Raw genomic sequence first — 15,298 nt, 5'->3', positions numbered from 1 at the left:
AAGTACACACCAAGTGTTAGCTATTATTATTTTGTTATTATTATTGGTGCAAAACAAAGTCATAGGACACTCAGAAGTTCGTAGACATCTAATCCCCAGAGTGGGACCTACAATTACTAATAGCCTAGCTTGCTTTCCTCTGCTAACACACAAACTACTCAGGTTGCATTTTGACCTGTTGGGACATTGCTACATTTTGCTTCTTCCAATACTACTCTTCATATTATCTTTCTAGAACACAAAACTGATCATCTTCCACTGATAGTTCCCCATTACCTTTAGGATAGAGTCCAAACTTAACATATAAGCTCCTTCACGATCTATATCTCTCTCTTGCCTTCCTCTCCTGATATCTTGCCATTCCCCCACATGCACTCCATGTTCCAGTCATGGCCAATGACCTTGTTCACTCAACAAATATTTATGATCGCCTAGCACGAACTGTGTAAGGCGATGGAGAGTCAACAAGATGTAAAAGTGGTTTCTGCCTCAAGGAGCTTACATTATAAAAACATTTAATAATAATCATCATAAGGGCTATGAGATAAAAGTACTGTGTGCAATGAAAACATATAGTAGTCAAACCTACCAGAGCTCATTTAAACCTCTATGCCTTGACCCTTGCTATGTTCCTTTGCTGGTTCCCTTCTTTTTCTACCCACCCTGCTCCAATTTTTCTGAGAAGCCTTTCTTGGCCTACTTGTTCTTCTTATGTATTCTCATAACAGCTTGTGCATAACTGCTTTCACAGAATTTATCCCACTGTTGATTTGCTTTCGTCTTTCCCTACAACACTCCCATTCCTCTATGAGTCTTTTCTCTTTGTATCCCAGGGTATTAAAATAAATCTTTGTTGAATGAATGACATCCACTTTAAAAACCTTTTTATCTTGAAATAATTATAGACTCAGAAGAAGTTGCAGAAATAGTACAGAGAGTTCCTTGGGTACTCATCACCCAGCTTCCCCCAGTGGTAACATCTTATATAACTAAGTTATATAAACTCTAGAAACATCAATCCAGCCTGCCAGCCCTCAGTGTTTTAAATGTTAAAAAGTGATGCTTTAAGTGTTTACTAACTAGCAGACTGCTATTTGTTTGACCCAACATCCATTCCCAATGCGTTTCTCCCTTATAGCCTAGTGCTAGAGCTTGGAAAAACTAAGTCTTTGCAGCTACAGTTGGCCAAATTACAGTTCTAAAAAACGAGATGTAAGTGGAAGTCTGCTGACTGGGGGGTATGAGGTATACCCTAAGAAAGCTTTTACTTTCCTGAACAAAAGAAACACATAGGTGGCTGAAGCCACTCCTTTATCTTCCCGTCTTGAACAAAGGTGTGAAGGCTAAAACTGCTGCAGCCGTCTTGCAACCATGAGGGAAATCTCAAGAGAATCTCAGAAACTGTGGCTCTGCTATTCTTAAGCTGTTGAACCAACAAGGGTAATTGCCTACCTGCAGACTTGTTACGTGACCAAATAGACCCTTATTTAAGTCATTGCAATGGAATCGTTTTTCACTTGCAGCCAAACACATTCCTAACTGTACAGCTATTAAAATGACACCTTTTTATTTATTTATTTATTTTTTTTGTTTATTGCAGTAACATTGGTTTATAACATTGTAAAATAAATGACACCTTTTTAGTTTTCTCTTTCATCTTCACAATTAGCTCCTCTTTCTATAGTTACTGATATTACTATCTAATCACTCTAACTAGAAAACTGTTATCCTTCACTTCTTATTTTTCCTCATCCTCTTAGTAACCAAGTCTTGTTTATTATACCTACCTAGTTTCAAATCCATCTCTGCTTCAATATCCTCATTGCCACTAAATTAGTTTGGACTCTCTCTCCATCTCCTGTCTGGGCTATGTGAACAGCCTCCTAAATAGTATCCCCACTTCCAGTTTGATATCCACTATGCTTCCGAATTACTTTTCCAAAATTGTATCACGATATTCTCCTCCTTAAAAATCTTAAATGTGTCTCTGTTGTCTACAGGCTGAAACACAAACTTTTACCATAGGTATTGTTTGTTGTTTTTGCTTTCTTGTTCAGACTTTTCATCTTCAGGATCCAGTCTGGCACAGAGTAGGTGCTCAAGCTATTTGTTAAATGACTGAATCTTTTGCATGGCTTCTTTGTTGTTTAATATCAAAACACTAAAAACATTTAATCAGACTAAGCAGAGTGATAGCATGCTGGGTACTCAATAAAGATTTGTTGCATGAATAGTTTCCAAATTCTACTGTAAAATCCTTTATCAGTAGTTCCAGATACACACATATTGGTGTGGATTCAGTTGATCTAGCCTAGCCTACAGGAAGCGGCTCTTCAGTAACGTATATGCTTTTAGTTTATAATTAGTCATGTACATTCTCTAAATTGGGCTTGTGCCAGGCGTGGAAGTTACCAAAGTAGGTGAAGTCTGTGTGGGCATTTCTGTCAATTTTTGATCCATGAATAACTTATATCAAATGAGAGAGCAAATCCACAACTTTCTGCTTCTAGCAAGCTGTACCAAGTTAACCAAACCAGTGTGGGCCACGGCCATGAGCTGCTAAAGGCTTCGCCTTGTGAAGCTGAAGGCTCTCCTTTGGAACTTGCTGGCGGGGGGCGGGGAGCCACCGCATTGCAGCACAAAACTGTCTGAAGGCTTCACATGCAGAGGCTCCCCTCCGCACCCCGACGGTTCCCCCCAGAACTGCGGGCCCTTTCAGGTGCTGCTGTTGAGTTCTTTCTTGGCCTTGAGAGACCTAGGGCATGAAGCCTTTTCTGATAAGATCGGGAACTCGAACATAATCCGGAAAGTGGAGGGCATGTTCTGGAGAGAACCGGCTGAGGAGACAAAGCCCACTCAGCCAGCCGCCCAACGTCTCTCCTTCTTCCCCTGGTCTGGTTTAGTCCTCATTCCGACTCCTCGACCCAGCCTGCAAATTTCTCCATTTCAAGGGGGTAAAAAACAGCCTACGGCATAAAATTTGCTGCTTTGCTCTCTGAATTTCTTAGGACTGAATTGTTCGGCCTTCTCCCTTCGCCAGAGTAAGCCTGAAGTCTCCGCCAGCCGACCCCGCAGGCGCCCCAGATCCACGCGTCGGGGGGGCAGAGGAGGGTGGCGAACCCTCCGCCGCGCACGCGCCCTCCGCGGGCTCTCCGCTGACCTTCCCCGGGAACCCCCTTCAAAAGCGCTGCCCCATCACCTCACGCCGCCCCCGCCCTTCCTGCTCTTTCCGCTTCCTTTTTCGCGCCTGCGCGGACCCAATTGTTTTGGTTTTCCGGTGGGATCCAGCAAAGGAAAAGGGCGGGGGCGCCTCAAGAACCCGGGAAACTGCAAAACTGCCGCTTGTGTCGCTAGGCGCGCACGAGCGGCGGGAAAGGAAACCTGGCGAGGGGTGGCCCACGGTCCCCTGCCCGCGCGTTCCCGGGCCGCGGAAGGGGCCCGCGAAAGGGGCGAGAGCGCACCGCAGGGGCGGGGCGGGAGCGGCGAGCCGGGCGTCTCGCGGCCCCGGGGCTGACGAGGCGGCGAGGGCGGGCGGCGCGGCTCCCGGGGGAGGAGTCTGGCGGTGGTCGGGCCCTGAGGAGCGTGCGGCGGCGCCCGCAGAGGACGCTGCTCTCCGCGTAGGACGGACCGCCCGAAGGAGGGCGCAAGGGAAAACCGGAAGGAAGAGGAGGCGGCGGCGCCAGCCTTCCTCGGCGGGAGGCGGAGGCGAGACCCCGGCCCTGGCCGCGGCGGGAGGGCCACGCCCCCGCCGCCGCGCCCGAGTGGCCCAGTGTCTTTGGGGCCGCCGGCCGCACGGGATCCCAACCCTCGGGACCGAGGGACGCGGGTGAGCAAGCGTCGCCAGGGCCAGGCGGGAGGGGACGGGCGGGGGAGCCCGCGGCGACCTGCGGAGGAGGGCTGCGGCGGGAGGGGGCTCGGCCTTTTGTGGCTCGGCGGGCGGGGGGTGGCGGCATCTTTCAAACCCGAGACGCCTCCGCCGCGGGCGGGGGAGGGGCGCGGGCGGCCGGCGCCGGGCAGGGGCGCGGGCCCGGGGCGGCGGGGCGCGCCGCTCGCGGGGGTGTTTCCGGCCCCGGTCCCCGGGCGCCTCCGCGGCCGCGGGTCTCCCGGGCGGCGCCCTGGCCCCGGTTGGCGCCCGCCCTTGCCAAAGTAAAGCTGTTTCCCGGCGGGTTCGCGAGATGGTGGGCTGAAGGAGGGCAAGCCCTTCGTGGATTTTTTTTTCCTAGTACATCTGAAGTATCTAAGAGATGTCTAGCTATGTAGAGGTCCCATTATGATTTACTGATGATTTTAAAAAGAAAGCAGAAGCTGCCCTTTGAAACCGAAAATTGTGTACGTGTTTACTTTAGACTGTGAAATCGTTAACTTATTAGAACTCGACTATCACCCTCTCCCTATGAATTGAGAAACCGTGGAGTAGAAGAATACCCTTTAGTTTGATGTGGAGCAGTTATTTTGACTTAACGTCTTTTTTTTTCTGGTTTAGCAATGTAAGATCTCTTTATAGCTACTCAAAGGAAGAGGAATATACTCTGCACGAGCCACAGATCTCTAGAATTGTTCGCTACCTCATGACCCCTTCAAGTGAAAATAGAAAAATAATCCAAAATGCAAAATTAAAAGGGTGTGTTTGTGTGAAATATCTATCTTCTGTATCAATTAGCTTTATAAAAACGTAGGGTACAGGATTGGTCACGTGTTGTTTATACATGAATCTGTATGTGTGGCTCACTGAGCGTTCAGGCATTCAGAAAGAAAACCCTATCAAGCAATGTGGTCTGACCAAAATTATTTTCTTCTATTGAGGCAACTAGTTGTCGGGTGGTTTTTTTTCCCCTCCTCTGAGTTGTGAATTTTTGCCTGAGTTTGAGTAGTATGCACTTGTGAGTTAATTATTTTATTTTTTTTTGTGAGGAAGATCAGCCCTGAGCTAACATCTATGCCAATCCTCCTCCTTTTTTATTCCCCAAAGCCCCAGTAGATAGTTGTATGTCATAGCTGTACATCCTAGTTGCTGTATGTGGGACGTGGCCTCAGCATGGCCAGAGAACCGGCGGTGCGCACCCTGGATCCAAACCCCGGGGCCGCCAGTAGCAGAGCTCGTGCACTTAACTGCTAAGCCACTGGGCTCGACCATGAGTCAATTATTTTAGTTAACCTTTGGTAAGGACTTTTTTCCTGATGTTTTTTCAGAAGGACTTTTTTCCTAATCTGAAGTAAATTGAAAAGTCAAACCAGTCAGTTGTTTTCCAGTCTTGATGATGTGGAATTTTGCTATTCTTTCCGTCTGGCTGCCAACTAATGTTAAGCTTACTTTTTCACTTTGATCTTTTGTTGGTTGAGTGCTTATTGAAGCTCCTTGAAATTGGACCCTGAAATCTTCAAGAGGTTGTTATCTGTCAGTAAACTCTGCAGGACTATGGCATTTCTGTTGAGGGTGCTCTATAGTCCACAGTTTTCCACATAGTGCTGTTTTCTCTACACACATTTGTAGGAAGAGTTTTAAGTGCTGTAACTCTTCTCTTTTTGTTCCTAAGAAGCATTACCGTAAAATCTGTTGCCTTTAGTTATTCACAGGGCCTGTAAGGAGATGAGTAGAAATACAGGTGTCGTGGTACTTAAGTCCACACTCCTCCATGGAATTTCTTTCTCCTGGTTAATGGAAGTAATGAAATATTTCATAAGATCCAAACATTGAACGTGTTGAAGGTGGATGGTAAATTCCTAGAAACTTGAATGAAGTCTTAAAAGCCAAAAGATACCTTGGTTTTCCCAAAGATTTTATACGTTTATTTAGAAAAGATATGTTTTTCTCCTTGCCCACATTCCAAGCACCAGGAAAAGAATTGGTCCTGCTGTCATAAAATGTATGAATGAAGATGTCAAAGTCCTTCGTTGTATCTCAGTCTTACCGTTTTCAGTTTTGTGGAGTTTGAATAGAACAAGTGGTATTTAAATAACTCAATACTAGAAATGACAGTAGATTTCAAGTAACTTTTTAAGTCTATGAAGATTACTCCTGGTTGCCTTGCCAGAAATTTGCAGTATGTAGATTTTTCTGTGTGGGAAGAAGGGATTATTGTAGATTTGGAGAAAATACAATCATTTAATGAGAGATGCGTTCCTTTCTTTTTCTGCTCCACTCCCATACCTCTGACAAGTGGTGACGTGTAGCACCTTCCATGGTAGGCAGAAAATTGTAAGTATTCCTCGGTTTACCTTCTTTTTTTGTTTTGTTTTTTTTTTAAACTGAGAAATTTCAGTAGTCCTAATCATTAAGTGGCTATGCCCTTAGTGAACTCATGAGTATGTTTGAATATCTGGGAAATATTTTCTTCTGCTATTGTGATTGAAAAAAATCATTGACTTGGTGTAAAATGAAATCCCAGTGAGAAAGTTAGGTTCAATTTTACTTTAGCCTGTATTTTTCCAGCTTTCTTAAGTCAATGTGCAGAGCTGGGAGAAAAAAAGAAAAGTAGTATCCAAAGTAAAAGAACATACTACACTCATATTCTATCACAGATGACATCTCCTTTATGTTCTTGTTTAATTTTTTAAAAGTGAGATAGCTTATTAATAATAATGTAGTACAGAAGCTTCTACTTGGGACCTGAATTTACTTAGGGTACTGAGCATAATTAACTTGATGGAGCCCTCTAGGCCTTTTGGTGTGGTTGGAAAGAGGAACACAGGGGAAGAGAGACCTAAGCTCTGAATTTGATTAGAGTAGGGGAAGCTATACTGAAATTTATTAAACTTGATAAATTCTTCAAAAGGCAAGGTGTTTGTTTTTTAATTGATGTTTGTCACAACTCCAAAAACTTCTGTTTGTGTAGTGGTTGACAATCAATGTGAAGACCAGGTTGTCTTCCAGACATTCCTAACTGTTAGGATTGTTTTGATAACTTGAAAACAAACTATTTCTGGCACCCATATTTTGTCCTCCGAAATGAGAAATCTGTCTCCTCAGTGAAATGAAGAAAAGCTTGTTTTCTGCACAGGCATCAGCCTTCTCAAGATTAGTGTTTGTTGAACTAGTTTGTTTCATGATTTGTACCAACAAAATACTCCCTAAAAGTTTTGAATAAATTTCTCTTATCTAAAAAACTATTCACCCAGGGTGAAAAGAGAACTGTGTTTGAGTGCTCACACCTTGTAATTGGGACCCCTAGACCTGATATAGATGTGAAGATTCAGGAGTTGTGCCAGTGCCACAAAAAGCCTGACTAGTGAATGCATTAATGAAAATAATTGCAGATATTTATGTAGTAGTGCTGTGTGTCAGGCACTGTTCCAAGCTCTTGATGAAACTCCTTTAACCCTTAATCCATTAAGAAGAGCTCTATCTTTATCCCCCATTTTACAGATGAGCATACTACAGCACAGAAAGTAAAAAACTTAGAAAAGGTCAACTAATAAGTTGCAGAATTGGGCTTTCAACCCAAGTAATTTGGCTCCACTTTGATGCTTTTAACTTTTGGGCAATACTTGACGTTCAGAATGCCTTAGATCCTTTCCAACAAAAGTTTTCAGTCTTCTGCATTGAGGTGTGTAGCATTAGAAGATGAATCACCACCTAAGTTAGTAAATACACAATTTCAAAGTGCTTCATGCAGATAATGACCTGTAGCCCACTGCCCTTCCTCTCTATCACTGTTTCATCCCTGCTGTATAATTTCTGTGCAGTCTTTGTTCACAACCTTCTCCCCATCTTTTTATCCTTCCTTTATTTAACATACACAGCCCAGTTAATTGCTGATCAGTCTCATTTTCATGTTCAGTAGTTATTTAATCCTTTGTTCTTTCCCTGATCATCCAGGTCTTGCTTGGTTAGTGTTGGAAAAGCTTGCTTTGCTTCCTTTGTATTTCTATAGCTACTTGGTGGAAGAGTACTACAAATGACACACCTGTGGAAATGAAAACTAGATTTCAAAGTGAAATTAGACACCTCCCTTCCCCCTAATAAAAACCACTGCCATCAGCCTCTGAAACCTTTAAAAGTATTTGGAATTATTTTTTAAAATTTCAATGTTTCATACCTTTTTCCAATTAATATTGGTTCCTGTTCTTTTAATATCAATATTCAGAGTTCATATAATGAATATAAAATTTATTATTAAACTATTTTTTAATTATGAGTATTATAGTAGTATTTACGTTGTATAGCTTTTCTTTGCAGATATACTTTTGGGCATATTTTGGCTTTTGCAGCTTGAGAACTTAAACACCTTTTTTATACTTTTGTTTTGTAAGAAAGTGAAGTGAGGATTTCATACGACCATCTTAAACTTCTGGATTACAAGTAATTTGGAAGTTGGATTTTTCTACATTATTGATTTTGTGTGAAAATGAAAAATTAGGTTAGCTCTGTGGAGATTTACTTTATAGTCACGTTGACAATTTAAGGGAGGAAAACCTATCAATATAATTTTTCCGTAAGAGGTGTTTCAGATTTTTAAGTAGAATTGTATATATTACTGTGGATTGCTGACTGATTGCTTTTTTTTAAATATCAATCTCAATTAATTTATAAATGTCCTACTTTTATAGGAAGCTCTTAGATTTAAAAATAAGTTGGTTGTTGTCCCGTATTATTTGCAGAAAGTCAGTGGGTAGAGAGTAGACGAAAGGATCTCATTCTGTGTTAGCATTCTAACCTTATTCATTGCTATTCTCTGCTATCAAGCAAATCAATCAAAAACATTGAATTTAGCCTAGCACTTAGAAATAGGAGTAAGAGTATCCATAGTTTTTATATCAAAGTACATTGCACTTTATTAGATTCTGTATTTCATTATATCCTGTTCGTATGACTCCCATTTAATTCTTGTTGTAGTTGACAATTTTCATTGTGGAATATGCTCTAATGTGGAATATGCTCTAATGTGGAATATGCTCTAATGACCAGCTTTGAAAGATAGAACTTTCCTATTAATTTTGAAGTGCCGGGTGCCAGGAATTGTGGCATGTGACAGTGATTTCCCAGTCTCTGGCCCTTGGTTCATCTAATGAATCCATGTGTCCACTAAATGATTTTACACAAGCATTTTCTTATATACATATGTTTTTCAAATCTATCTAAATGTAGTAGTTGATAAAATAGTGTTTTTGAGTCTATAACAGTTTTTTCTCGTGGGTTTTTTTCAAAAAGTTATCTTGGAGGGGAATGTCCTTTTTTTTTTTTTTTTTTAACCTTAATAAAGAGTACTGACAGTAGATAAAAGAAAAAGTGTTTCAGAAGTCTGCTGAATCTGCAGTGGGTGGGGAAAGCAGTTGTGTGATTAGATAAGAAATGTTAAATATTTCAGTTGGAAAGAAAAGAATATATACAGGTTAGATTAACTCAGAATTATATATAATTCAGCTTTCCAGCATTTAAGGTTTGTGCTTTTTTCCTTAGTTTTGTGATCTGAAAGGAAAACATTTTTCTAGGAAAAACAGCTTGAGTTATGCATGTTAGGTCACTGACTCTTAATATTTGATCAAGAAGAGGTCTGAAGCAGAGATTGGTGTGTGTGGCCTGCAGCCTGCTTTTGTAAATAAAGTTATATTGAAACACAGTCATGTCCACTTGTTTACATATTGTCTTTTGCTGCTTTCATGGTACAACAGCAGAGTTAAGCATTTGAGACAGAGAGTGTATGGCTTGCAAAGCCTAAAATATTTTGTCTTTGTGATGAGAAGAGAGTAGTATACGTTTTGAACCACTATTAGCAGTGAAGCCAAGTGCCAGCTACCTCCTGTGTACTACAATTTTTCTTATGGTAAAGAATAAAATTTCTTGTAGTTACGTCTCTATCAAAAGTTTGGGGGGCCGGCCCGGTGGCGTAGCGGTTAAGTGCACATGCTCCTCTGCGGCTGCCCAGGGTTTGGATCCTGGGTGCGCACCAACGCACCGCTTGTCAAGCCATGCTGTGGAGGCGTGCCATATAAAGTGGAGGAAGACGGGCACGGATGTTAGCCCAGGGCCAGTCTTCCTCAGGAAAAAAGAGGAGGATTGGCAGATGTTAGCTCAGGGCTGATCTTCCTCACACACACACACACACACACAAAAAAAAAAGTTTGGAAATGAACGATCAAGACAGCTAGATTTCAAGAAAAATGTTTCTTATACTCAACTTGCTTCACTCGTTTGCCTGCTTCTCATGGCTTTTGAGTTTATCTAGAATAATTGGCTTTTAAAACACCCTGTTTTTAAATGATAGTCATGGTTTTGACTGTAGTCTGTAGTAAAAGTAAATGTACTTTGTATTTTGGAGCTCTAGTGGTTGGCAGCTCTCAGTCTGAGTACTTAAGAGTGCAATGACTAGCACTTAGTAAATACTCAATAAACTTCTAAGTTAAATTTAAGTAGCCATTAATATATAATAGAAAGTTAAACAGTTTCCTTGATACCTGAAAATTACTCAGTCTGAGGAGGCTAACTTCTACAGATAACAGGATGTTATCTTATTGTGTGGCTTATTTTAAAGGTAATTTTACCTATAATACAGAATGATGTATGACACAATATATTCATTAAAAAGGGAAATTTGTAAAGTGTGTCAAATCACTAGTAATTAATATAGTACAGACTGAAATGTTTCAGAGTATTTAGGGTATTGGTTTCAAGTTTTGTTTTTAGAAGAGAAGGAATCTTGTTAGAGAAAATGTTCATGTTATGGGCATTTGAAGATAGTTGGTTGATCATCTTAAACTTTGCAGCTTTTCACATTTTTAGTTAATATATTTTGGAGTCTGTGTTCCCAGAGAAATGACAGTTTTGTTTTGAATTGTTCTAGATACAGATCTGTTTAAATTATTAAGTTTATTAATATATCTAATGACTTACTTTTTCTATTTTAATATTAAGATATCCTAAATAAAAATTATCTTATCAGGAAGAAAATATACCCTAGATTACAAAGGAAGGGATGGGAATTAGGAGTATATAAAGTAGTGATAATGAGGATTACATAAAGTCGGCTCACTGTAATTTTCTAAAAGCAGACTTCACTTGTTTTAATACAGTTTCATGTATATAAAAAAAATCTAGTAAAACCCAGACATAACAAATTAAATGGGGCCCAGAAAAGTCATTGCAAAAATCAGGTCATAGTATGAGGTTAAAGAAATGTCCACAGTGAGCCTGTATCGCTAGCCTGCAAGGCATTCTGGGGTCTGGCAGTGTGATCCAAATCCATCTTGGCCCTGGCCGTCAGTTCTTGTCACCTGGTTTAAATATGGATGGAGACATTTTTGGGTCCTGCAGCTGAGGTTAGGACTTTTGGTTTGTTAATGCACGCATTTCTGTAAGGTAAATTTCTAGAGGTAGAATTGATAGAGGTAGTAAGCATTTACAATGCCAAATATTATGCCTTCTGTAAGACTTCACTTGCAATTATGAAATTCAAAAAGTTAAAATCAAGTTTTTAAAAAAACTGCCTGCAAAACCTGACCTGAAGTAACATGAGGCTATTTATAGTATTATTTTTCACACTGTTCATATTTCCTGCCATGAGGATGGTAATATGTTCAATTATGAAGTGCTGCTCCAGACTCTTTGTGAGAGTCTTGTAATACATAGTATATGTACCACTATAAAATCTGAAAAGTTCTAAATTCCAGAACATACTAGCTCCAAGAGTTTTGAATGGGCTTGTAGGTATGTATTGACTTACACTCCTGGGTAATAATGCTTGTTTTCCCACACCCTCACTAACAGTAGGCCTTGCTGCATTATTAATATGTGAAAATAGCCAGTGATTTTTGCTATTATTAGCCTTAGAGGTTGTAGTAGTAGAACTTAGATTCGTAGTGTAACTTTCAGATTTGAAGAGCAAAGTCATTACCTTAAATGACCTGAAGTCTGACTCTGCCTTTGCACCTATTTTGGTTACTTCCATAGTTAACTTGGCTGGGAATTTGACTGTCTATATCAGGTTAGCTGTTCGTGTAGTAGTATAGTTTGGCAGGAAGTATAGTGTCATCTTCTCTTTGACATATGGATGATATTTTGTGAGAAAAAGTATTAGTGGTTCTAATGATGGTCATATTTATAGGTTTCATATCGACAGCACTCGACTTTATTATTATGGGAACTGAGAGTTAGAAAAGAGGTGATAGTTTTTAGCTAACTATAACTGGCATTCCATATGGGTTTTCCCTTTTCTTTTCCTGATTTGTAATTCCTTTGCCGTATGTTGTAAATACTGATTTCCAATTAAAGTTAAACTTTAATTCAGCTGAAGTTTCTTTTGATGAATGGTATGCAGTATGACTAAAACCTAAGTTATTTTTTTTCCTTGAACAGGTAGCCAATTGTTCCAACATTATTTGTTGAAATAAGCCAGTCTTCCTAATTTGAAATGCCATGTTTATCATATCTAATTTCTTATGTTTACTTGGGTTTATTGTGGATTTGTATACATTTTAATATTTGATAAGAGTCATGAGGAAAAACTTGTTCTTCCTTCCCCTCAAATATCTTGGCAACTTTTGTGCATTTTTCCACATGAATCTTCTGCAAATAGGATTTAGATTGTATTTGTATTAAATTTACAGATTTTGGAGAACATTCATATTTGTATAATATGAAATCTTCTGTGTAGGAACACATCTCTATTTTAACGTGTATTATGTTTTCCCCCCAGTAAAATTGTGTGTTCTTATAAAGATTTCTAGGAAGAAACCACTGTACGAAGAGATATATTGCATATACTTCCCTTACAGGATTGACTGCAAATTGTAAAAATATCTAGTTTATACTTTGGAAATAAACAAATTGAATCTGTTTACCAAATAGTTTAAGTAATTTAAATTAGCTATAAAGCCTTTGCTAGTGCATTTAAAATATATCCCCAAAATGAGAATCTCCATGCAGGAGAAAGGGTTTTTTTTTTTCTCTTAATGTGTGGTCATGTACTGCCAGTAAACAAATAACTAGGAGATCTGGCTTTGCTGGTAATTTAGATTATTTATTTTTAAAGAACTTTAAAAATGTATGCTTGGGCCTGCCCCGTGCCTTAGCGGTTAAGTGCTCACCCTCCGCTGCTGGCCGCCCGGGGTTCGATCCCGGGCGCGCACCAACACACCGATTCTCCGGCCATGTTGAGGCCGCGTCCCACATACAGCAACTAGAAGGATGTGCAGCTATGACATACAACTATCTACTGGGGCTTTGGGGGAAAAATAAATAAATAAAATTATTAAAAAAAAAAAGTATGCTTATTGATGTATTCCTTATTTTCTAGAATGTTTATATTTTGTATAGTAGGCAAAAAGTTAACTTAAAACTATAAAGGTTAATTTTCTTCAGCTTTTTTTTATTTTAAATGTAATAGATTTTTAAAATGTCTCTTTTCTCATGTTTTATTTTTTTTGGTAATGTCTAAAGTTGAACTTAAATGTAATTTATGTTTAAGTCTGCCATTCTAAACATTGTATTCTAAAAATGTACTGGTCTAGATACTCTAACTGAACTTTTTTTCTTTTTAGTTACTCCAGAGGATCCGCAGAACATAGAATGTTGCCACAAAATCTACCTCGTGTGTTATTTTCTTTGACTTATGAACTGCACAACAATTGCAAATTTGAGCAAGATGTCTGCAGACTGTGTTGAAAAACTCTGAAGAACCTAATTAACACAGGATGACCTAGGAGTGATTCTAAGCCTATAACAAGATACTGTTCGTTAGTAAGTGTGTCAGTCGTGGTTCTGAATGCTACAGATAACAGCAAGCAGAGTTTCTCCTTTCTTTATTACTGAAGCGTTCACTTGACCTTCCATCAGTAAGACTGAGTTTTCTAATCTGTGCTTGGAAGATATTAATGGAATACAGTCATGTCCACTCAAGACGAGAGGCAGATCAATATTGAATATGCTGTGTCCTTGTTGGAACAGTTAAAACTGTTTTATGAACAGCAGTTGTTTACTGACATAGTGTTAATTGTTGAGGGTACTGAATTCCCTTGTCATAAGATGGTTCTTGCAACATGTAGCTCTTATTTTAGGTAAGTACTTTAATCTTGATTAGTTTGTAATTTCAAATGCAGAATGTTAGCTTATTTTAATGTTTTAATAGGAGTTCTTTTAAACATTATTTAAATATAAAAAAAATTAGATGTCTTAATGTGTTGCTTGAATTTTCTATTCAGATGATGTGGTGCTTGCCAGATCACTTCTTTGCATATATAAGTAAGAGACAGGTGAAAGAAGTTTTTACAAAGGTTTAAATACAAGAAATTTATTGAAATTAAAGTTTTAATGATGGGGAGGCAAAAAGATTCAGAATACTGTTTTTCCATTAAAAGAGAAAGACAAATGGAGTAATTTTCATTTTCTTGTGATTTTAAAATATTAAATTTACAAAACAGTGGTCATTGTTTATAAATTTAAGAGTTACAGTAGGCTCATTAATAACTTCTGGAGGATAATTGGTGCTGTATAGACATGTTAAGGACTTTTATTTCCTTTGCAAAAATGTGTTTCTTTTTCTCACTCTTGGTTACTATTATCATTTGTGGTATCCTTTTAGCCTTACAAGGCTCCTTGTCAGATTTAAATATTTAATAATTAATAATGTTGGTGTTCTCTGTGCCTCAGAATATAGAAGTTGATTTAGTTATTTATTGTTTGCTAATTACAAATAAAGCTTAATTTTACATTTTTATGATCTTTGCAACTTTTAATCTTTTTAGAGTAGGTTTCTCTTTATTATGAGTTTTATGAGAGGAATAGAAGCTAAGGCCTAGAAATTCCTTTATTTGTTCTCTGCCCTTAGGTTGAATTTTTACTTAATACTTAGAAGGGAGAGGGTGAATAAAGATGAATGAAGGGTGGACCCGTATATTCCTAGTACAAATATTAGCGGCCATAAGTGGAGATCAGCAATGAAAGTTAATTTCTTCTGCTCTTTCATGGCAGCTACAGACAGCTATAGTCAGGTTTAATCTTGACTTTTCAAGGCTAACATACATGAACGTGTAGAAACTTCATATTCCTCAGTGTAACACACCTCATGGTAATTACAGAAGCTGAGGCCCAAATGCCAGTTGCCGTTGCTGTGCCTGCAATTTTTTCAGATTAAGCTGTGGATTTTTCATGCAATTTCAGACACTGATTTTCTTAGAAAGCTTAGCATATTTGCAAATAGTGGTTCTAAAACTTGGTTGATCATCAGAGTTCTCTTGCATACTTTTACTAATAGAGATTCTTGGGTTTTAAACGTAGAAATTCTGATTCAGTGGGTCTGGGTTAGAGTTTCAGAATTTGTATATTTAAAAGCTTCCTGGGCCGGCCCCCCGTGGCTTAGCGGTTAAG

At 39.2% G+C, this 15,298-nt stretch overlaps 1 protein-coding gene across 3 annotated transcripts in view; it reads left to right on the top strand.

Moving 5' to 3' along the window:
- The window catches only part of KBTBD2 (kelch repeat and BTB domain containing 2), a 42,425-nt gene that overhangs the window by 17,271 nt on the left and 9,856 nt on the right, over nucleotides 1-15,298 (top strand). The window contains exons 1-3 of one of the 3 annotated variants that reach the window (XM_087429403.1): nucleotides 3,303-3,826; nucleotides 6,159-6,196; nucleotides 13,474-13,989. In XM_087429403.1, coding sequence (XP_087285529.1) covers nucleotides 13,820-13,989 — 170 coding nt within the window. In that variant the 5' untranslated portion in view covers nucleotides 3,303-3,826; nucleotides 6,159-6,196; nucleotides 13,474-13,819. Of the gene's footprint in view, nucleotides 1-3,302; nucleotides 3,827-6,158; nucleotides 6,197-13,473; nucleotides 13,990-15,298 lie in introns of those variants that run through there. The other 2 variants (XM_004418846.3, XM_087429407.1) reach the window with 2 other exon arrangements.

The sequence above is a fragment of the Ceratotherium simum genome, chromosome 1 (assembly GCF_057802395.1).
Source record: "Ceratotherium simum simum isolate JZ-2026a chromosome 1, ASM5780239v1, whole genome shotgun sequence".
Lineage (NCBI taxonomy): Eukaryota > Metazoa > Chordata > Mammalia > Perissodactyla > Rhinocerotidae > Ceratotherium > Ceratotherium simum.
Note: the sequence above shows the minus strand (reverse complement) of the source record. Positions and strands in the feature narration are given on the sequence as shown.